The 23247-nt window shown below is 38.7% G+C and overlaps 2 protein-coding genes across 2 annotated transcripts; one reads left to right on the plus strand and one right to left on the minus strand.

Moving 5' to 3' along the window:
* Positions 1-9537: 9537 nt before the first annotated feature.
* LOC114301232 (UPF0481 protein At3g47200-like) lies at positions 9538-10770 on the plus strand. The gene has a single exon (XM_028246159.2). The coding sequence runs from the start codon at positions 9538-9540 to the stop codon at positions 10768-10770; it is 1233 nt and encodes a 410-aa protein (XP_028101960.2).
* Positions 10771-12010: 1240 nt separating this feature from the next.
* KAB1 (potassium channel beta subunit 1) lies at positions 12011-22970 on the minus strand. The gene is made up of 4 exons (XM_028246188.2): positions 22223-22970; positions 14760-14903; positions 13393-13557; positions 12011-12481 (listed from the first exon to the last, which is right to left on the minus strand). Exons 1-4 carry the CDS (start codon positions 22931-22933, stop codon positions 12368-12370), a joined length of 1134 nt encoding a protein of 377 aa, XP_028101989.2. The 5' UTR covers positions 22934-22970; the 3' UTR covers positions 12011-12367.
* Between the last annotated feature and the right edge of the window lie 277 nt (positions 22971-23247).

Below are 23247 nucleotides of genomic sequence, written 5' to 3' on the forward strand. Positions count from 1 at the left end.
CCTTTGATGTACTCTCTTTAAATCATGAGTTGAAGACTCAATAAAAGCATCAAAGAAAACAAACAAAATATCTCCAGATATAAACCTTAAGATCCAAAAAATAAGATCTGGAGAACTTCAATCAAAAATCACTTAGTTTTGGGAGAAAACCAAGTATTTATAGAGAACAAAAAGTAATCCTAGATTGGGAAGAAAACAAACTCCTTGAGAAATCCGGATTCTGAGGCTCGCTCAGTGTATTTTTCATGATTTCTACTAGTGCCTTGGCTCGAGCGACGGATCCTTGGCTCGAGCGAGGAATACACTCTTTCAGGTTTTTGTATGGACGCAATCCTTGGCTCGAGCGCGCATTCCTTGGCTTGAGCGAGCAAGCCCTAGCTCGAGCGAGAATTCCTTGGCTCGAGCGAGCAACGACGGACATGCAATTTTGAATGCAATTTTGCATTTTGCTTTGGCTGCGAGCTGACCGGGCAGCTCGACCCCCGTAATAATCAGCGAACTGGCAATCTTGAAAGCATTAACATCACAAACTTCTCTGCATGGTTCGATTCGGGTTTGGATTCACATCTAATAAACCCATAGCCTCACTGAAATAAAAGTGCAAAAATAAATACATCTGAAAGGAGTTTTGTCAAACGGGGTTGCCAAGAATAAAAACCTAACAGTCACCATCTAAGAAAAAACCTGTATAGGTTTCTATAAAGTGATCTCTGGCCTCTCATCTCCTGATTCAAGCATATGATTCATATATGAAATATCTCTCTTCTACTGAGAAGTATAAACACCATATAGTTTAATCGAGGAAGAAGTGAAGCTTTCACTTTAACAAGTAAGTTCTATGTTCTTGTGGCTGTATAACCTTTTTTTTTAAAATATGTCTACTCCATAAATTGGTGCATCCATGGTGGGGTTTAATCACTGGCTGTCTGATAAAATATGAGAAAGAGGGCAATAGTTTCTTTATTAAGTTTATTGAAACTAAAATAAATAAAAGTATATATACATTTTAATAGAAAAGATAAGGTAATATTATTTTTTTTATTTATACCTTTAACGAATTATTAATGAAAAATATTCTAACTACTATATAAATTGAAACTTATAAAGAAATTAGTATATTATGTCAAACTATGAGATTAACTATATATTTCTTAAATGTCATGGTGGTAAAATGTAATTTATCCAAAGCTAAGTCATGAGACATACTACAAAGGTGAAAAAAGTGATGGCAAGAAAAATAATTTGGGGGGGTTGGGGACTTGTTAATATTTTGTAGTTCAGCAGCTATTAAACATTAGGTTACCAATTATTTCCGTAAGATAGGTTAGAAGAAAATTCTATAATACACATGTCAAAAAAAAAATTTGTGTATTATATGCTTAATTATGATTTTTATTATAGTATTGGTTATAATTTTGTTATGATTTATTGTGGTGCTAGTTTGAAAATTATGACCTCTTATGATTTGTATTTTGATTATGACAGAAGAGGTTTTTAATTATGTCTCAAGTAGTGTTTTGTTGTAACCTTTCGTTACGACTCAGCTATGACTCATGTTGATTATGACGTATTGTAGTTATTTGTGAAAATAGATGTATAAAAGAAATAGAGAATTGTATTATTGATTGATTTGTGTGATTGATGTGTATCTATTACAATTACAAGGATTCCTATTATATAGGAGTGTGTTTGGGAGTAGGTGGAGAGTAGGTGAAGTGGAGGTGGTAGTGGTGTAGTGGGTTAGGTTTAGTGGAGTAGGTGAGGTGGTAGTGGTGGTAGGTTTATGGTAAATTCTAACAGCCCCCCGCAAACTCAAGGAGGATAGAAACTAACCAACTTGAGTTTGAAGAGAGGAACAAAACAAGAAAATACATAAAAATAAAAAAGGATAGGAGACACTGTATGGTCGTGTCAGACCGTTGGTGAAGACACTGAAAGGTGATGCCATAACGTGGTAGAGGACACTGGATGGTGGTGTCATACCGATGTAGAAGACAGTTTATGGGGTCATGTCGGACCGTTGTAGCAGACAATGTTGTGACAGTTGTTGTGACAGTTTACGGAGTCTTGCTGGACCCTTGTAGAAACTAACCGGAATCAATGTCGGGACAGTTTACAGAGTCTTGTCGGACCCTTGTAGAAACTAACCGGAATCTATGTCGGGACAGTTTACAGAGTCTTGTCGGACCCATAAAGGAGCTAACCGGAATCAATGTCGGGACAGTTTACAGAGTCTTGTCGGACCCTTGTAGAAACTAACCAGAATCAATGTCGGGACAGTTTACAGAGTCTTGTCGGACCCTTGTAGAAACTAACCGGAATCTATGTCTGGACAGTTTACAGAGTCTTGTCGGACCCTTAAAAAGTCGCACCCTCAAAAGGTGTGCCCAATTTTTCAAAAGGCGTGCCATCAAAAGGCGTGCCCAATCCATAAAAAGGCGTGCCATCAAAAGGCGTGCCCAAGTCATAAAAAGGTGTGCCTGACATGATGGCGAGGCATGTGGGCGCCTTGGCTTGCGCGCCCGTTGGTCGGCTGTCGGCAAGTGGCGCGCGATGCGCGGATCGGCCCTGGCTATTTAAACCAAGGTTGAGGCAGAGGCTGAGGCAGACAAAAAACTTCTGAAAATCCTCTGAAAAAACTCTTCCTGTGCTGAGAGAGAAACTCTGTAATACTCTGTAACCAACCCGTCTCTGAAACACTCAGCAACATGGCCTCTTCTTCCCGTCCAGCTACCCAGAACATGGCCTCCTCTGCCCGTGGGCTGCTCACGCTCTTTCCAAAATTGAACGAGTCCACAAGAGAAATAACTGGTGCGGTGGCCAGTGAACCTCAACCAAACACCCCTGGTTTTGCTCCGTTGAACTTTCCGATGTGGTCGGTGGAGCAAAAAATGGCGGTGCAAACTGATATTGAGGCCAATCAGTATACTCTGAAGTCATGCGTGGAAACCATGACTGCGGTCACAAATTTGTCGCACCGGCTGCAGAGCAGGACAAATGAGGTGCAACAGTTAAACGCCCAGCTGGCTCTGCTCCAACGCATGTATAAGGATGCGCGAGCAGAGATAAGTACGCTGAAAGCGGAAAACAAGGAGCTGAAGCGGAAGGCCACCGTGATGTTCCGTTTTGGAGGTCCGCCATATGCTGCAGTGGAGGAACAAGGAGGAGGCAACTTGCTTGGTGGTCTAGGAAGTATAGAGGCAACACCGTCAAGGGCCGCTCAGGACGGAGGCAAGAAGAAGAGACCAGCGGCAGAGTAGAGAAGAAAAAGCCCACTGTGGGTGCGGGTTTTGTTGTTGTTGTTGTTTTTTTTTTTTTTTTTTTTTTGTGTGGTGTAAAATGGTGATCGGGGTGAGCCCCGACATGAATAAAATGAGTTTGATGTGCAGTTCGTCTGCTGCCTATTTTGTTTTTTTTTTTGAGGGAAAAAAAAAAAAAATTGGTTCACGTGGGTATGTGAAAGAGATTAAAAGTGGTTTTGAAATCAAATAGAGGAGATTAAGAGATGGGTTCACGTGTGTGTATATATATATATATATATATATATATATTTTTGGAAATGAAAAGGAAAGATAAAATAAAATAAATAAAGGTAAAGTGGGGTGTATTGATTATTGGATATAATAATAATAGTAATAAAAAAAAATTAAAAGGTAGACCACCTGGAGATATCCTTGAGATTCGTTTGGTAGGGTGTGATTAAAAAAGAAAAAAGAGGAGAGAGAAAGAGGTGCACATGGGTTGATAGTTTCAATCCATTAACCTGTCAAAAAAAAATAGAATAAAAAAAAAGTGCACATGTTGGAAAGTGAAAAAAGTGCACATGGGTTGGCAGTGCACATGGGTCCGAGAGGGAGAGAGAGATTGTGGAATAAAGTAAGGGGAATGATGGATAAAGTAAAGTGGGTCTGATGATGGAGAGAAATGGACGAGCAAGAAATATAAAAAAATAAATAAAGTGAGGGGAACTTCAACAAATTTAGAGGCAGAGGCCAGTGAGTTTGTGAACTCAGTTCATATAGACGAGGATGATCCAGTTGATGAATACAGTTACGAAGAGCAGCTGCAACATCAACATCAACATCAACATCAACAGCAACAGTAACAACGGCAGCAACAGGAAAGTCCAGAAACTGACACAGTGTTGGAGGAAACTCCTGCGGAGGATTCAGCTGATTTTCTTCAAAATGTGGTGGAAGTTGTGCCAGACTCTTCACATTCTGTTGAGGAACCTGTCGGAGATCCTCCAAAATTTACTTATGCATCTATACTGCGAGCTCCTAAAGGGCAATCTGTTCCACCAGTGGTTCCTCGTCCATCTTTTACTAAGAGCATCCCACCTCCTTCAGAGTGGCATCATGTACAGCCTGCTGCTCAGCAGTCAAAGAGCGTGCCTGAGTCTAGTTTCGAGGCACTAGAGGAAAATCCATCATTAGAAGAAGGTGAATGTTGAATTGGGTTTAGTGGCAGTGGAGTCAAGGTATGTGTAGAGGTCCGGCGGGCGGCCAAGGCGAGGCTGCCGCCCGCCGGTGAAGCAGAATGACTAGGTTCTTAACCTTGCTCTGATACCATGTGAAAATAGATGTATAAAAGAAATAGAGAATTGTATTATTGATTGATTTGTGTGATTGATGTGTATCTATTACAATTACAAGGATTCCTATTATATAGGAGTGTGTTTGGGAGTAGGTGGAGAGTAGGTGAAGTGGAGGTGGTAGTGGTGTAGTGGGTTAGGTTTAGTGGAGTAGGTGAGGTGGTAGTGGTGGTAGGTTTATGGTAAATTCTAACATTATTATTTTAATTATAACTAAAAAGTCTTTCGTTATACTTTAAATGATATTTGGTGGTGATTCATTGTATTTTTTTTTTTTTTTAAATTATGACATGAAAGTGATTAAATTATGACATTTGTAGTATCAACACCACAAATGACGTAAGTTACACATGGTACACACTCTAAAAAAAAGTGTATACTATAGAATATATTCTCTCCACTAACACACATATTTACACACAAAAATAATAATAAAATAAAAAATAAATTGCACTGAACTCCCTTGAGATTTGGAGAAAATACAAGTCCTATTATTTTGGCATAATTACATTGACTTCCCTTCATATTTTAATTCACATATTATTTCGCTTCATTTTCGTTAATAATTTATTACTCATATAGATAGAAAAATAATCACCTTGTTTGGTTGAATCATCTTTTCTAAAATTTGAGTTTTTTTATTTTCTGTGTTTTTTTTTTACTAATTTTTTTAATATTTTAAGTAATTTTTTTAGTTTTTAGATACATCTAATATAAATATATTTAAAAAATATAATATTTATAAAAAAAATCTTTAAAAAATTCACTAAATACCATAGATATAAAAAAAAATACAAAAATTCAGCATATTTTATATTTTTGTGTATTTATTGATTTTTTAAAAATATTTTATTTTTTTTTAGATACATCTAAATGAGGTACATCTAAACAGTAAAAAAATTTAATTAAAATATTTAAAAAAATACTAAAAACAAAAAACAAAATATGAAAAACAAAAACTCAATTTTTAGAAGATTTGAGTTCAAAAACTGATTTTACTAAAAGAGAGATCAATATAATAAAATTGTGAAGTTTGATGTATTTATTCTAAAACTCAAATTAGATGTGCAAAAAAAATTGAAAAAAAAACATGCTCATTTTTATATGTTTATCTTGTTTTTCATTTTTTATGCAGATGAAAATTAATATTATTATCCATACTTTATTTTTAAAAATTTTATTATTATATATGTTGGCTTTGCTATCTTTAATCCGTGCGCAAAAATTGTTGAAAAATACACAAACATAGGATTGTTTTTGAAAGTTGGTTAAATGCTAATTTTTGGACTTTTTTTGATTTTTTTGAAAAAATATGCAAAAAAGTAAAGAGATAATATGATCTAAAATAAGTTAAAAGTTAACTTTTGGCTTTTATCCAAATTCCCAAATTGAGCCACAGCGGAAGCTTTGATTACAAATTGTTGTAAAATAACGAAAAAACTCTAATACCACTATTGGTGAGAGGAAACTCTTAGACTTCTTGTGATTAAGGCTCCAAACGAACCGAGCCGAGCCAAGCTTTGCTGAGCTCGAGCTCGACTTGTTTATTTATCGAGTTTGTTTATTGAGCTCGAGCTCGGCTCGATAAGGAACTCGGTTCGAGTTCGGCTCGTTAATATTAATGAAACTCAAGCTTGACTCGATAATTTTTTTAATATTATTTATATTATTTAAATAATATATTTATTATATAATTTAAATAAAAATAAACGAGCCGAGCTTATGCGAGTTCAAGCTCGGCTCGGCTTGTTTACTAAACGAATCTAATATTCGAGCTCGAACTCGACTTGTTTACTAAACGAATCGAGTCGAACTGAGTTTGTTCATGAACAGTTCTGTTCATTGGCAGCCCTACTCATGGCAGTTCAAATAATTAGCATCCGACTTTTTGAGGTTGGTGACTTTTTTAGTCACAAAAAAATAAAATAGATTAAAAAATCAATAAGACAAAATGTTATATCCAAACCATAATCATTTTATTTTTTCTCTCACAAAAGTTTAAAAAAATCAATCCAAACAAACTTTTTAGCTAGGACTAAAATAGTTAAAAATCCAAAAAATTAACCTAACTTTCCAAACCAACCCAAAGACAGAAATATAGGGTTGCTTCACTCACAACGCAACACACAACATATTATATTTTTTATTTTTTTATTTTAGCATTGCTATTTAAAACTAAAAATTAAACTTAATTTTCAAACTCAATAGTGTATCAATCAATTAAGATATTAAAGGCAATATTTTTTCTCATATATTCTCTAATTATCAACTAATCATATCATTTATATATCATTTAGATTTAAAAAATGGGTCTAGAAAGTAACTTTATACTCTATCATTTTCCTTTTCTTTTATTACATAAAACAACACAGAAAAAAAACACACTCAAACTTTATTCTGATGTCTCTCTTATTTTTTCCACAACTCCCACAATGAAGAGAAATTGCCACTCTCCCTCCTTGGAGAGAAACTCTCACTTTCCCTCATTTTGAACACTCTAATACAATGCATATATATAGATAAACCTAACAATCTGAACACACAATGTAACTACAACACAGTTTTCATTTGAGTTCTCTAGTTTCCAAACCCACAACAAACATGAAGCTGTTCTTCACAGCCTCTAGCTAAGCTTCTTGACTTCTTTTTCTAGAAACAACCTTAAAGGGCAATTCTAATATACACCCTTTTAAAAAGGGTATCATATGTACCCCTAATTATGGCATTTTTCTTTTAGTTACGGCCAATTTTTTTCTTTAATTATGACATTATTTTATTTATAACTCATAAATTATTTAATTATGCCTCATGTTATATTTTAGTTATAACATTTTTTCTTTTCTTAGTTATGACTTAAAATTTGAAATTATGTCTTCTTTTTTCTAGTTATAAGGTGCATATAAGGGTGTAAACCATAATGTTTCTCATGCTTAATTCACAATAAAAAAGATTGAGTTCCTGTGTACCTCGTTAGAAAAAAATCTAGCAACAAAAATATTAGAATAAGTTATATTTTGTGCGTCTATATTTTACACTGAATTTTACTTTACTACTTAACTTTTTAACTGTCTCAGTCAAAAATAATAATAAAACAATTCCTACTATTTTGACATAATTACATTGAATTCTCTTAAAATTTTAATTCACATAGCATTTCATCCCATTTTTATTAATAATTCGTTACGCATATGGATAGAAATTTGATATTATTATTTCATTTACAAGGATATATATAATTTTTGTTTATCCATATGTTTTTATACTAGTTATATTATTTTGACCTTTTTAATTTTACTAAAAGCGGTGTCAATATAATTATGCTAAAACTGCACTTCAAATTAGATCAATGTAATTTATAGTAAAATAAAATAAAGAGGGAATTTCAATTCATTGTAGTGTTTTAAAATATATATATATATATATATATAAATGGTAAATTTTATATATATTAATAATTAAAAACATAAATTTTTTCATAATTTTGTAACAATTTTCTGGTAAGCCCTTGATAAGTAATTTCTACCAAAATAAACTAGGGGGTTTTTTTTTAAGGTCCCTTGTATTATGATTTTATAACATAAAGGACATCTAATATTTTCATAATGTCTAAGGTCCCTTAAGTTGATCCAGAGAAAATTGGTCCAGAGAAAATTAGTCCAGAGAAAATTCACGTCACAGAGAAAATTGGTCCAGAGAAATTCTTTCCTTCCAGAGAAATTCTGGAAAGAATTTCTCTGGACCAACCCAGAGAAAATTCAGTTCAAAAACCAGAGAAATTCTCTGGTTTCAACCTAGAGAAAATTCAGTTCAAATGAAAAAAAAATTCAGTTCACAATTTGGAACCTGGAATGCTTAATTTGGAACCCAGAGAATTTCCCCAACCCAGAGAAATTCCCAGACAAACCTTTCTACAGAAATTCTCTCAACTCCTCTGGACTCCACAACCCAGAGAAATTCTCAAAAAATACAGAAAAGACACACAGAGAGAATTTCTGGAGGGTGCACCATATGAGGGTATATGCATACAGGCCTGTGTAGTTTTTTCTTTTTAAATATGGCTTTTAGTTCAGTGCCATATTCATTGACATTACCAATTATGTGCCTAGCAATTTGTTCCCTTAGCTTATCTTGCTCAGCCTTCACTTCTCAAGATTACATGATGCCCTTGGAAAATCTATTCTCTTCTTTGAGGGTCAGCGGTCTGGCAAATTACCTCCTGACCAGCGGCTCAAATGGAGGGCCGATTCTGGCCTGTCCTTGATTCGCTGGAGTGAGCAACATGATGATCATGAGATCGAGATCAATGAGAGTAAACAGAGATCTCTCTGCGTGACGATCTCTTCGACGGCGAACTTGGCAATGACGACGGCCGGCGGCGGACTGGCTCCTCCGAATCAGTGTTGGACAGGAGGCAGTGGGAGAAGGAGAGGTAGGCTGGGTTGCGGATCCGGGCGGCGCGGAGGTCTGCAACGATAGCAGAGCGGAGGGAGGAGTCAGAGGAGAAGGTGTTGAGGAAGAGGTCGTAGAGGAGGGTGGAGGAGCACAGCTTGTTGCCAAGGTGGACATTTCTCCATAACGTCAAGTAACTTGGATCTGGAAGACAGTGGGTGAGAGGAGAAGAGAGAGAGAGAGAGAGAGTAGAGTAGAGACAAAGAGTCAAATTTCTCTGATATATATTTAGGGACCTTAGACATCAAAAAATAATTTTGTGGATCTCTTTCCTTACGAAAAGTGGGAGAGGGACCCTAGACTAATTTTCCCAATAAACTAATTGTTTTATGAAGCAAGTTTTACCATACCATATATTGCAGTAGAAAACTTGCTTCATAATCACTGCGCCCTTTTTATTTTATTTTATTTGTTTAAATTTTAATTTTGGAATATTTGTTTTGTTTGTTGTTTACATACAGGGGGGTTGTAGTAGTAGGTGGAGAAGACACACCATGGATGAAGAGGCACTTAAAAGAATCTCATCTTCTATCAAGAAAGAGCTTGCTACACTATCTTATACACGGCCTTCTAATGATACATTTCCTTCTGATCTTAAGTTTTATAATTTGTGGGACAATGATCTGTGTGAGTACGGGGAAAGGTACCTGTATTGGGTTCTCAACAGACTTGATGGGACAAGTGTAGTAGATAAATTCGTCATGGCCTTAATTGGAAATACAAATTTGTTAGAAAGAGCCTCCCAATTTTATCATATTGAAGGGCGTTTTCGTTGGGATGTGTTTTTGAGACAGAGGCTTGTTGAAAGTTGCTTCGTCATTGAGTTATTTCGCAAGTATGCCATGAAGGAACTGAGAGAGGTGGATGACCCTATCTTCAATAGGCCACAAAATCTACTTGTGGTGCAGCATTATTTAATTTCGAATGATAGCTTTCCATTCTTTGTCCTAGTTGAATTCTTCAACGTGACTAAGAATCAAGATGATCCACGAGACAACTTCATTGATTTAGTCCTACTTTTTTTCGAAAATTTGGTAGGTCATCCTTTGAAACCATCACCTAATAACCCAATTCAAATTGATGAGAGCAAACCACTAGTCGACCTGGTACATAAAGCTTTGTCTGATCCCGTAGCTGCTGAGATGTCAATTACTATGGAAACGGATATAGAATTTCACTTCATAAATTATGCAACAGAACTCCAAGAGGCTGGGGTTAAGTTCAAGAGAATGAAAGGAAATAACCGGGAAATTAAGTTCCAAAATGGTGTATTGGAAATCCCGCCTATAAAAGTTGCAAAAAGCACCACACTGTTTCTCCTTCAAAGGCTAATGGAATACGAGCAGGGGCGCTGGTTTCCAGATTCTGCTCCCAGATATGTCAATGACTACGTAAAATTCATACAATGTCTCATAAATTCCCCAAAGGATGTGGAACTGTTTCGCCGTAGCAGAATCATCGAGAATTGGCTGGGAAATGACCAACTGATCTTCGACGAGCTTATCAACTTGGGCAACAAATCCAAAATATCGCTTAACTTCACTTACTCTGGAATTTTCAAGAAAGTGAATGAGCATTGTGGGCGTCGTCGAAACGTATGGATGGCCAACTTATGGAGGAATTATTTCAATAGTCCATGGTCATTTATTTCGTTTCTTGTTGCTGTTGTATTGCTTCTTCTCACCCTCACACAGACTGTTTTTTTCCATTCTCTCTTATCATCCTAGTTAGGTTACACTGTAGCCTCATATCCCTTGTGTTTTTCTCTAAGGTTGTGGTTGTATTATAAATTTAGATAGAAATTTGAAAAACTCACATTTCCCTTTGCCTTTCCAAATTTACTACTTAAATTCATCATTCAAACATAGCCTAAATCACGTGTATTACTTTTAATACGTCCTAATGAATAACCAATGAACTTGGTTGGTCGGTTGTCAAGAAAATTCAGAAACAAAATTAACTTTGTTGTGTGTGTAATGTTATTTTTTCAAGTATTTGGGTTCGAATGTGGAGTCTGTGATCCACTTAGTTATTTTTTTCTATTTGTTTGAAGCCTGAATCACCTAGCTATATGGCATTTTAACACTTGATTCATAGAATAGAATAACTCCTTCAAACTAACCACGCATGTGACTATTAGGACAGTAACATAAAGATTAACACATAATCAAATCAAATGTGACTTTGACGACACTTCATCTTGTAGATTCACTGAGCAGTCTACCAGCAAATTGCTTGTCCCTAGTCTTAGAATTGGTAAAGTAAATAAGTTTAAGCCACCAGAAAATTATCAGAAATGGTTTTCATCATTAGTCCTTATTGTTGGGATTTATTTCATATCCCCAAACGCAAACAGAAGCAAGCACAATCACACGAACACAAAGATTTATGGGTTTGACACGAACACAAAGATTTATGGGTTTGATACAAACCTGCTTGCGTTCACAAATGAGAGATAATCCATTATAAACTGTAGGGAATTAAACCATGGCCACTTCACTTACTCTAAAATTCTCACAAATGTGAATGAGCATTGTAGGCATCGTCAGAATGTTTGGATGGCAAACTTAAGGAGGAATTATTTCAACAACGCATACTACATTTGCCATTCTCTCTTATCATCCTCATCCTTAGGCAAATATGTAGACCTTAAAAATCTCGTTGGTTATTCTTTGAATCAGATGTATTTCAATTAATTATAAGATGTAATGAATAATCACTCAATCGGTTGTCAAATCTTGTCATTTGACAATAAAATTCAGAAAACAGAATATGTATCTTCACTTGAAGGGAGTTCATGTTTCCCCAAAATTAAAAAACCAAACCAAACAAGTATGGATTTTTACGACCCAACACAGGAAATTTGAATGGCCAGACTATTTTCACTCATGTTTACCCAAAATTAAATATAAACTAAAAAATAATTATAATTAAAATAAAACCAAAGCAAATAACAAAGAACATTACTTTTTCCTCAAAAAAAAAAAAAACTACTTAATATTCCAACTGTAATACACCCAGACAGTACTTTTACATCTATTCAAATGCAAAATATAATGAAATACTGCATCCAATATCCGTTCAATCACTTGAGAAATTAAAAGGTCCGCGATGCAAAATATAATGAAACACTGCAACCAATATATGTTCAATCACTTGAGAAATTAAAAGGTCCAAAAGGCGGACGCAAAAGATACCATCAGGCAACACCATCTGTAACAAATGAAGTGTGTTCTCTACACACTTCGGAAATGGAAAACCAATGCAAAGTTTTTAGAGTACTACTACAGATAAAAACACAAGGAGATGCAACAAATTCTACGTTCACCTATATGAATCTGCACGCTTTGGCTTGCTTTGAACAACAGCCTCAATCTTCTCCAGCACCATAGGTGTTAGTAATGGGATGACATCAACGGCCTTCATGTTCTCCTGAATCTGCATCAATGAAAAATCATGGCTTTTAATGTGGAGATATATATATATATATATATATTAGCGACAAAAAGAAAAGACCAATGAAAATGAGACATTAATGAAGGCAGAGCATACATGCCACATGGTTTTGTGACACATTGCAAGATCAACCTTAAATATGATTTTTTTTTTTTTTTTTTTAATCAGCAAATGTTAGTTGTTAGTTGTTAGATTAGTACCTATGGGAGAAAATTTCTCCACCCTTGGCAAAGCACCTAAGTGCTTGCACTCCCTTAAATATGTCTTTGCATAATGCTTACATAGTAGATGTGTATCCCATAGCCATCCATATATATATATATATATATATATTTATTTTTAAAAAGAAAAGACAAATCAGAAAATTTGATGACACTAAAATTGGATTTAAACAGTTAAACAAGCAAGTAAACTTGTATACAATACTATTGCATATAACATATAACATGTAAAGAATAAAAAAAAAATGTACAAGGACAATAAAAACAATGTAGATTTGATATCAAAATGAAATTTGTGTAGGACCTACTAAAAAAACATAAAGTGGTTGGCCATTGGCTCAAAGAATGGTTTGAGTTTATATATAATACAATACTAAAAATTATACATACATATTTTACGAATGTATATTGGCTGTACCCGTATCCTAATTTTTAAGTCTTTTCTCTATTTTTCATTTCTTAGTTTAGAACAAAATTTATTTCATTAACACAAACAATTTATGAGGAAAAAAATGCTGAAAGAAGGACAAAACTTCACAAGTGAAATCCATTTGCAAAAGCATGAGCTCTGAAATACAAAACCAACCTATGTAGAGAAAATCAAAAGAAAATCAAATAAAAACAAAACAAAACCACAGAACCCCAGAATTGCACCCTTGAGACAAAACTGACCTGAGACTCTTTTGTAGCACCAGTAATAACGGATGAGACATTAGGGTTTGTAGCACACCACGCGATTGCAAGTTGAGATAAAGGCACGCCTAGTTCGTCTGCAATTGGTTTCAATCCATTAACCTTTTTCAGCACATCCTCCACCAACGATCTGCTAGCAAGATTCTACCATAAAAAAAGATAAAAATCAGATATATGAAAAGACAAAAATAAAATAATATAAAGATGCTGGTGAGCCGCCACAAGTTAGAAGTATGAAAATGTCAAATCATCAACTACACAACTAGCTTACAGTAGATGCCCATATCAGGATGTTCCACATAATCCAGTAATCCTATTTGCAGTTCTCAGCACTCAGAACCGTGAAAAGAAAATTAAAAACAGAAAAGAAAATGCAAAATTCAACTATGCTACTGGTAAATAATAAGGAATAGGAGGCAATGATGGTTACAGAATCAACCTATACACCAAGACACAGATAACACCTTAAACCCCATCACAAATCAATCATTAAGTAAATTGGAGGGCTTATCCAGACCAATTCAACTTGCATGTTCAATAGTCTGAAAAAAATGCATGGGTTGTAAGATCAACTTTGCATAAAACTGCTCTGCTTGGAGCAGAAAAGAGATATGAAAACTAGACTAGGACTTTTGTATAGATGCTGACAATCAATGTCCCCAAATGGTGGATGTAAGCCACCAAGTCCCCCAACTTCTCTGATTTTCTGGCTTTGATTTCATTTCCCAAACCAAGTTGGTGATAAATTCTGAAATTTGAAGATTTAGAAGGAAAAGAAAACTAAATCAAATTGTTATTTTTAAATGGTTAGTTTCAACTTTTTTGTGTCATATCCTAAAAGGATGCTTGTGATTGGAACATTGCATTAAAGTGAAAATTAAGGAGAAAACCAAAAAGAATGAGATTCTACCATGTAAAGGGTGATACAAACGAAGAACAAGACCCAGTGAAATATAGCAGTGCTCAACAGAAAACGAGGGGCGGAAAGAGAGTGCTGTCCGTTCTCTCACAACCTAGTTTATCTACTCAATGAAAACTGGGATTACTATTCCATGTAACAGAAATTAATGTAGCATTGCATATGCCAACATATCTTCACAAAAGAATCTATGCATCCATATATTTCACATAAAAAATACTTAGCCACCCACAGATGAATGTCTTCATGTTTTTATTTTAATAAAGCAAGATAACCAAGATAAAAGATGAATTATGCAGAGAGCACATTCACCAAAAATTACAGGAGACTCGAGTGCAAATTTAACTAAGCCAAATATAAATTATGATAAAACTATAAATAAATAGGTACTTCAGCAAACAAAATTGTAACTTCCAAATAGGTTTACCTTGTAATTTTCCAATGCAAACCGACTATCAGGTGGAATGGTTCCAGAGTTATATTTTCCAGTCAAAACTCCTGATGCAAGTGGACTCCAAGTGGTAAGACCTAGACCATAGTTAGTGTACAGAGGGAGGTACTCAGACTCAACCTGCAGTATGGCAAAAATATGTCAGAATTATAGCCAAGTAATATGTATAATCAACCAAATCAAAATCCCCAAAATTAGAGGCAAAATATGCAGCGATAACTGCAAAAAGGAACATTATAGTGAGTCAAAAGCACCAATGACCAGAAGGACTATATCATGCAATAACAGGGGAACAAATGAAAAAATGAGAAGCAGAAACAAATGTCCCTGTTCAAGCTATAGAAACTCAAAAAACTTATGGTCAATAACTTGTAAAGTTGGAAGCCAGTGTCATCCTACACTGAGATCATCCACCAATGCAAGCCGTTTATCTTCCCAGACGCTTCTTTTAATCATTTTTTTCTTTTAAAAATTAACTTTCGAAAGCAAGTGCACTAGGTGGGAGCTCATATGCTCACCATGGACTATTTTGGACAAATTAAAAAGAATGCGACATATACACCAAGTCTGGCCTTCCTTTCATATTTAGTACAGACAGATATAGATAATAGTATAGATAGATAGATATAGATCAGTCTTCCCTTTATAATAGTATAGATAGACAGAAGATAGATAACTAGAGGTGGGCGCACACACTACTTGTGTGTCACAACAGTTATTTGAAGTAATTGAATTTGATAATCTATATCACATGGACTCGGGTAAGGGTAGGGGGTGCGGGTATGTTTCTAGAAGTCGGACTCATCAAACCATAAATGTAAAGGTACGTAAACTCGGCAAAAAAATGTCATATTTTTATATTTTTAATCAAATATGTGAGATAAAATAGTACATATAACTTACAGTGTCAAAAAGATAATTATAACAATTACACAACTGAGAGGGAGATTTATAATGTGGCTTTGGGCCGTGGTAGAGGCCGGGCAGAGAGAGGTCCGAGCATGTTTGGGCCGAGCTAACGTGGGCCTGTCCAGAGTTGGTTTGCTCGGTCGAGGCCCAGGTCCCATGTTTGGGCCGAGGTGATTGTCTGCCGACCCTGGTTTCACGGTTCGCACATTTAGCTCAGCGAGAGAGGCCTTCTGAAGACCGACTTAACCTGCCTGGAGCTCAGTCGTACTGGAACGCTACTAAGCTCGGTTGTGGTGGAGCTCGGCGAGTAGTGCCGTCGAACTCATTACATAGCCCGGTCATATGAGTCCGAGGTGACGTCACCGAGCTGCCTCGTTCCTAGTAATGTTGTCTAGCGGTTTGAGTTGGTGGTGTTTAGCTAGATTTGCGCTGACGGATGGGAGAGCAGCTCCACGTATCAATAAGCAAATGGATGCAGAGGTGAGCACAGAAAGTATACAAGCATGACTGCGCCCCCCATGCTGGGGATGGAACATCATTTTGGTGAGAGAAACCTAAACATTCATTCAACTCTCTTCCTCTCTCTCTCTATCTCTGAGTGTGTGCTAACTTGACCGTCGGAGGGGTTTTCCGGCAACACACCGCCAAGTAGCTCACCGCCGTTGCGTTCGCAGGTTGATCGGATAGAAGCGAAGCTTGGACGGAAGGAATACGGGCGTTGTCGAATATTTGTTCCCCGTACAATTGGCGCCGTCTGTGGGAATGCGGTCAACCTCAAACTGTACTATTTTTAGTATTTATCGTTCTTATGTAATTTTTTGTAGAAAGACCTGTTTTCCCTACATTTCTGAATGTAATACTCTTTTTGCCAATGTAATAGAAGTGAATTATTTTTGTTGAAGAGGTTTGCTATGTTCGAAGTAATATAATGACTAAGGGGCATACTTAAGTGTTTCAGCCGAGATGATTTACCCCGGCTGCAAGAGTTGGTGATCTGCCCAACTCAGCTGTTTTAGCCGAGATGATTTACCCTGGCTGCAAGAGTTGGTGATCTGCCCAACTCAACTGTTTTAGCCGAGATGATTTACCCCGGCCGCAAAAGTTGGTGATCTGCCTAACTCAGGTGTTTTTAGCCGAGATGATTTACCCCAGCTGCAAGAGTTGGTGATCTGCCCAACTCAGGTGTTTTTAGTCGAGATGATTTACCCCGGCTGCAAGAGTTAGTGATCTTCCCAACTCAAGTGTTTTAGCCGAGATGATTTACACCGACTAAAGGAGTTGGTGATTTGCCCAACTCCAAGGCTCTAACCGAGATGAGTTACCCCGGCTAAAAGGGTTGATGATTTTTTCAACCCCAGAATTTTAGCCGAGATGTGACCGAGATAATCTTCTCGGCTCTATGAAGAATAGCGCGGTTAAAACGAAAACTACAGCAGACATTGCAAAAGTAAGTGCAAAATAACAACTTTTCATTGATGGAAAAATTGGGTACATATGGTGGGGCTTGTAGCCCGGTTACAAAAATTCAGACAAAAATCAAAAGAGACGAGCCTAAACTAAGCTAGCGGCGAGAGATCGTCAAACTCATTACTAGTTCCTTCTGTCGCAACCTCCAAGTCAACCACGGTAGCCTTCTCCTTCTCGTCGAGCTCCGGTTGGCTACCCTCTTCCTCAGCTTCTTTGTCTGCCTCCTCTTGCAAGGCATTGAAGACTTCATTGGCATAAGGAATTAGGTAGACCGACAGGAAGGCCGGGGGAGGAGAAGCAAATACCTCAGTCTCCGATCCTTGGCCGAGTTTTTCGCAAGCAGCCTTCCAACCGGACTTGAAATAAATGTCCTTAGTGGCTTCGACCTGCTTGGAGTAGTTGTCCTCGGCCTCCTGGAAACCGATATTGTTGGCCTCGTCCACGACAGCCTTCCTCCCTTCTTTCTCGGCCGCGAGTTGGGCTTTCAGTTCGTCCCTTTCTTGCTTGGCCCGGCCAAGTTGGCCAAGGAGTCTTGCATTGTCAGCATTGGCTATCTCAAGTGAAGCCTTAGACCGGCCCAACTCGGTTTCAAGATTCTTGGCCTAGTTGTTGGCATCGGTCACCTTTTGCCGAAGCTTGTGAATCCGGTCCATCACGAGATGTTGCTTCTGGATAGCCTATAAGAGGACGTGTTAGAGATCAAATCAGAAGAGTAACCGTGGAAACACTTGATAAATTTGAATAGATGTACAGAGCTCTTACCCTGGTCATAGATTTAACCGAGGACTTGACAAGCCGGGTGTCGGGAACGTGCTCACTGCCGGCCAAGTCGCTTGGCAGGAGAAGTGTTTTTGTCAAGTCAAAAGCCAGAAGGTGTTCTTTATCACCTTTGACCGAAGCGTTAGCCGGGATCTCTTTTCCCCGATGCTTCAACTGTGGGTGCCATGGCAGAGTTGGTTCGGATCCCTCCGCCGGTTGCTCGGTGCTTAACTCGGCAACAAGCTCGGCAGTAGGGTCGGCGGACCGAGGCCTTTTTCCTACTCAGCGGCTTTCCTTGCTGGCCTGTGCCGAAGTGGTCGACACCAAGGCAATGACGGCCTCAAATGTTAGTCCGGCTTTTGAGGTGCGAGGTGGGATGCTCGGTAGCTCGGTAGATGTGGCGGTGATGAGATTTTTTATGCGGCTTTATTTGGCCATCTCCTCTTCTTCGGTCAGCCGAATTTGGGGCACGTCCTGTAGCATTGGATCAGGTGGTGGAGATAGTGCTCAGAAAAAGTCTGTAACTCTACTCCGGCGGGGAGCGGTGTATCTGTAGCTCGGTACGTAGCCGAGAAGTTCGTGGCAATCTTGGTTACGATACCGTAGTACGGTTCTGATGGCAGCCTCGTTGGGGTTGTAGTAGTTTGCTTGCAAGGCTTCGATAACTGCAAAGAGGAACAGAAGAAAAGGCATTAGTACAGAACAATGAAGGAAAATAATTTGACTGAGCAATGAGCACGGCTTACATGTCAAACCGAAGTTCTTGCTGATGTACCAGCTGGGCACGTCGGCTGTTTCATAGTTTCCAGACACCCAGAAAAAGTCATCGTCTTGCATATCTTTATCTGGGGTGCCGGTTACAATCTTCTCCTTGCCCGGCCTAATCTTTAAGTAGTAGTTAAGTCCATCGCCTGTATGCCCGAGGGTGTACTGGCATAGTATCTCGGCTAATCCCAAGTTCAGGCCTAGCCGGTTGTTCAACTCGGCTATCCCGTTTATTATTCTGTAGGTATTGGTTGAAACTTGTGTTGGTGCTGGCCCGATGCACTTCAGGAACTCGCACATTAGAGGATTAACCGGAAAACGAAGGCCGCCTTCGATAATGGAAAGCACGGTGAAAGGGCGTTGGTCTAGTCTGCCCCAAGGGGTTGTGTCCTCGGCATCGAGCTCGAGATGTACGTCTGCGGGGACGCCGTATTCTTCCCGAAACGCTACTAGTGCGACCGGCGTGTCAACCAGGAAGCGGCAACGCCCCATGTGAAGCCGGCTGGTTTTAGCACGGCTGTGTTGGTTTGGCAAACTTTCGTTTGATGGCTGCTCGGCCTTTGAGAGCCTCAGTGTTGGTGCTTGGTCCCCTTGGACTCAGCAGTAAAAGGAAGTGTAAGTGTAAGCAGAGTTTTAAAAGGCTTTCTTGAGGCTCGCCTCGATGCTCGCCTCGCCTCGATGTTCGCCTCGCCTTGAGGCTAAGGTAAAACGCATCAAGGCTTTGATTTTTAAGCATTACTCCCCAAAGGCTTGCGCATCATAGTTTGAGACATGCTCCTTAAGTGCGCTTTTTACGCCTTTTGCGCATAAGCATGTGAGGAGTATGCACATGCAGAAGTTGCCTTGGGCATTTGTTAAACTTAGTCTATTAGATTGTTAAACACAAAATTAAAAAGAATCCATTTTTACAACTATATTCTACAGGAAAAATTAAGTAAATGATCAATCAAGAAAAACACAGTTAATGGTCAAGTGAAAAGCTCAATCACTGAAGTTAAAAATATCGATTTCTCTTTTAGTGAAAGAAAACTTCTTTCTATGCAGTAAAATGTTCAACACATTAAAGTGAAATGTATTTACACATTTATATTTAATTTTGTTTTTATTTTTTTAACTATTTAAAAATATTTAATTTTTTCGGTAAATATTAAAATTTGAAATTTGAAATGCTTACGCCTCAACGCCCTGAGGCTTACGCCTCGCCTCATGAGGGGTAAAACGCCTCAAGGTACGCATTCGCCTTTAAAAACTTTGAGTGTAAGTGTAAGTGGAAGCGCGGTCGCGCAAAACGAGCTCGACTTTAGCTCGGTCAGATGGAGTGCCAGGCCATCTCAATCACAGAGGTAAACCCAGAAGCTCGCTGCTCAAGCGGACCAGATATTAGCCCAATCGAGCGGTCCAACACTCGATTACGTCGGTTCCTACACGAGTTTTGCAAACTCGCAACTTGCTCGGTTTTGGTGTTTTTTGGGATCAAAAGAAGACCTGGAGCCCGGTCCGCCCCAGATCCTCGCGTGTCCATCACTGAAGTTGAAGAACAGTAGAGAGAGAAGGGGCAGAGGTGGTTTTTGGGGAGCTACATCCTAAAACCTATGGCTATCGTGCCCTAAAATGTGAGTATCAAATGAAAAAAAATGAAGAGATTCGAAGAACTTACCAGTTTGGGGGCGAAGGTCGAATCTTCAAGCACGAAGACAGTCCAGGGCAAGAATGGTGTTTGATAGAGAGGATGGCACGTTGGGTCGTCTGGAATGGAAGAGAAGCAGTAAGAAAGAAATGTGAAGGGGCAAGTGACGTGCTTATAGGAGAAAAAAAACCGCTAAAATTTAAATGTGAAGAGGCGGCGGGGTTGGCTGTACGAGGCCAATGAGCGAAGGACGCGTGTCCCTATTGACGACGGCGTCAGTACTGAAGAGACAGAATGGCGAGTTGAGGCGTCGACCGAGCAAGTCAAGAAACTGAGCATGGGGATTAGCTCGGTCAACGTCTTGCGGATTTAAGTAGGGCGGAGAATCGACCCCGGTCGGATCATGTAATCCCAGTCACGCTTGCACGGACGAAATTAAGGGGCAATTAAGAGAGAGATTTATAATGTGGCTTTGGGCCGTGGTAGAGGCCGGGCAGAGAGAGGTTCGAATATGTTTAGGTTGAGCTAACGTAGGCCTGTCCAGAGTTGGTTTGCTCGGTCGAGGCCCAGGTCTCATGTTTGGGCCGAGCTAACTTGGCCGAGGTGATTGTCTGCCGACCCTGGTTTCACGGTTCGCACATTTAGCTCGGCAAGAGAGGCCTTCTGAGGACCGGCTTAACCTGCCTGGAGCTCAGTCGTACCGGAATGCTACTAAGCTCAATTGTGGTGGAGCTCGGTGGGTGGTGCCGTCGGACTCGTTACGTAGCCCGGTCATATGAGTCCGAGGTGACGTCGCCGGGCTGCCCCGTTCCTGGTAATGTTGTCTAGCGGTTTGAGTAGGTAGTGTTTAGCTGGATTTGCGCTGACGGATGGGAGAGCAGCTCCACGTGTCAATAAGCGAATGGATGCAGAGGTGAGCGCAGAAAGTATATAAGCATGACTGCGCCCCCCATGCTGGGGATGGAACATCATTTTGGTGAGAGAAACCTAAACATTCATTCAACTCTCTTCCTCTCTCTCTCTATCTCTGAGTGTATGCTAACTTGACCGTCGAAGGGATTTTCCGGCAACACACCGTCGGGTAGCTCACTGCCGTTGCATTCGCAGGTTGATCGGATAGAAGCGGAGCTTGGACGAAAGGAATACGGACGTTGTCGAATATTTACTCCCCGTATAACAACAATATATATATATATATATATATATATAATAATGTTATATACAATTATATAAGAAGTATCCTTTGAAAAAGTATCCGATGCATATCTCATACCCTTATCCGAGTGTCAGATATTTAATTTATCTTGAAGAGGGTAACATAGTTGATAAGTATGACAGTTATTTGAAGCTTTGGAGCAGTTATCATGTAATGGATATTTGGGGGGAAAAAATAGTGTACCATCCCCACCAAGAGAGGTGTTGGCTTTATAGATACCAAGTATAGATAGACACACACAAAAGAGAACATACCCAATTCACACAAACACAAACACAAACCCATAAAAAAAATTAAAAAGAAAAAAAAGCACAATTGGGAACATGATTTGGGGCTAAAATAATCACAAGAAACAAAATAGCCTATTTTAATCACTAACAAACAAAACATCACATCCAATTCATAATCATTAAATTCTTTTTTCACAAAAAAAAGCCAAAAAATTTTTTTCAAACCAAACTTTTAGCTCAGGCTAAAATAACCAAAAAACCAAAAAAACCAAAAAGCCGCTTCCCAAACATCACCAAATAATGTACCAAACAATAAAGCGCATAGACAAAAGAGAACAATACCCATTTCACACAAACACAAACGCATAAAAAATAGCACAAACACAAACTATTTACCAAACACTTTAACAAGAAAATAAACCAAAAAAACAAATCTTTACCATCTGGGTATGCATGCCCTACTTACCTTATGCCTCGACAGCAAATTATATTCAGGCTGCTCCACAATCGGCCCAACAAGATCCAACCGCTCCGCAATCCCCCAAGCCTCCGTAATCTGCTGAGCAGACCACTCACTAGTCCCCCAATAAAACGCCCACCCATTATCGATCACATAGTTCATTGCCCTCACTGTCTCTTCGATCGGCGTCGACGAATCAGGACGATGACAATAGATCACATCCACATAGTCCATCTCAAGTCTCTTGAGCGAGGCTTTGGTACCTTCGATGATGTGTTTTCTGGACAAGCCTTTGTCGTTGGGTCCAGACCCGCCCCAGAAGATCTTGGTGGACACGACGATGTCGGATCGCTTCCAACCCAGTTCGCGAATCGCCTGACCCATGATCTCCTCGGCTCGGCCGTTGGCGTAGACCTCGGCGTTGTCGAAGAAATTGACGCCGTTGTCTCTGCAGCATTGGAGGAGGGACTTGGCTTCCTTCACATCAAGCTGGTTCCCGAAGCTGACCCATGCGCCGTATGAGAGTTGGCTCACTTTGAGCCCTGATCGGCCCAGATTCCTGTACTGCATTTCGTGGGATGTGGTTTGCGGTGGTTGTGGCGGTGATGAGAGAGAGAGAGAGAGAGGAGTACAGTGAGAGAGTAGAGAGAGACAACATATAGAGAGGAGGAGAATCAGAAGACGGCATTTATTGTATTCAAGTTTTTTTTTTTTCATGTGGTTGGATGATAAAGATTGTGTGCATTCAGAATTATTTTGAACTTTGTTACAGTTGCCTTGCTGGCTCCATAAACCACTCTAGAGCTGAGTTCAGCCCTTCTCGGTACCGGTTCAACTCGATTTAATTTATTACGTAAATAAGATCAAGTTTGTCAACTCAAAAATAATTCATCTTTTATCTTTTTATTTTTTTTTCATCACATTATTCCTCTATTTTTTTGCACATTTTTTTATAAAAAGACAAAAATATATTTATTTAGATCTCCCAGAGTGCACTTATTCTGAAATTAGCTGAAATTAAAGACTCACTT

Source organism: Camellia sinensis, chromosome 6 (assembly GCF_055761805.1).
Source record: "Camellia sinensis isolate YWXY chromosome 6, ASM5576180v1, whole genome shotgun sequence".
NCBI classification, from domain to species: domain Eukaryota; kingdom Viridiplantae; phylum Streptophyta; class Magnoliopsida; order Ericales; family Theaceae; genus Camellia; species Camellia sinensis.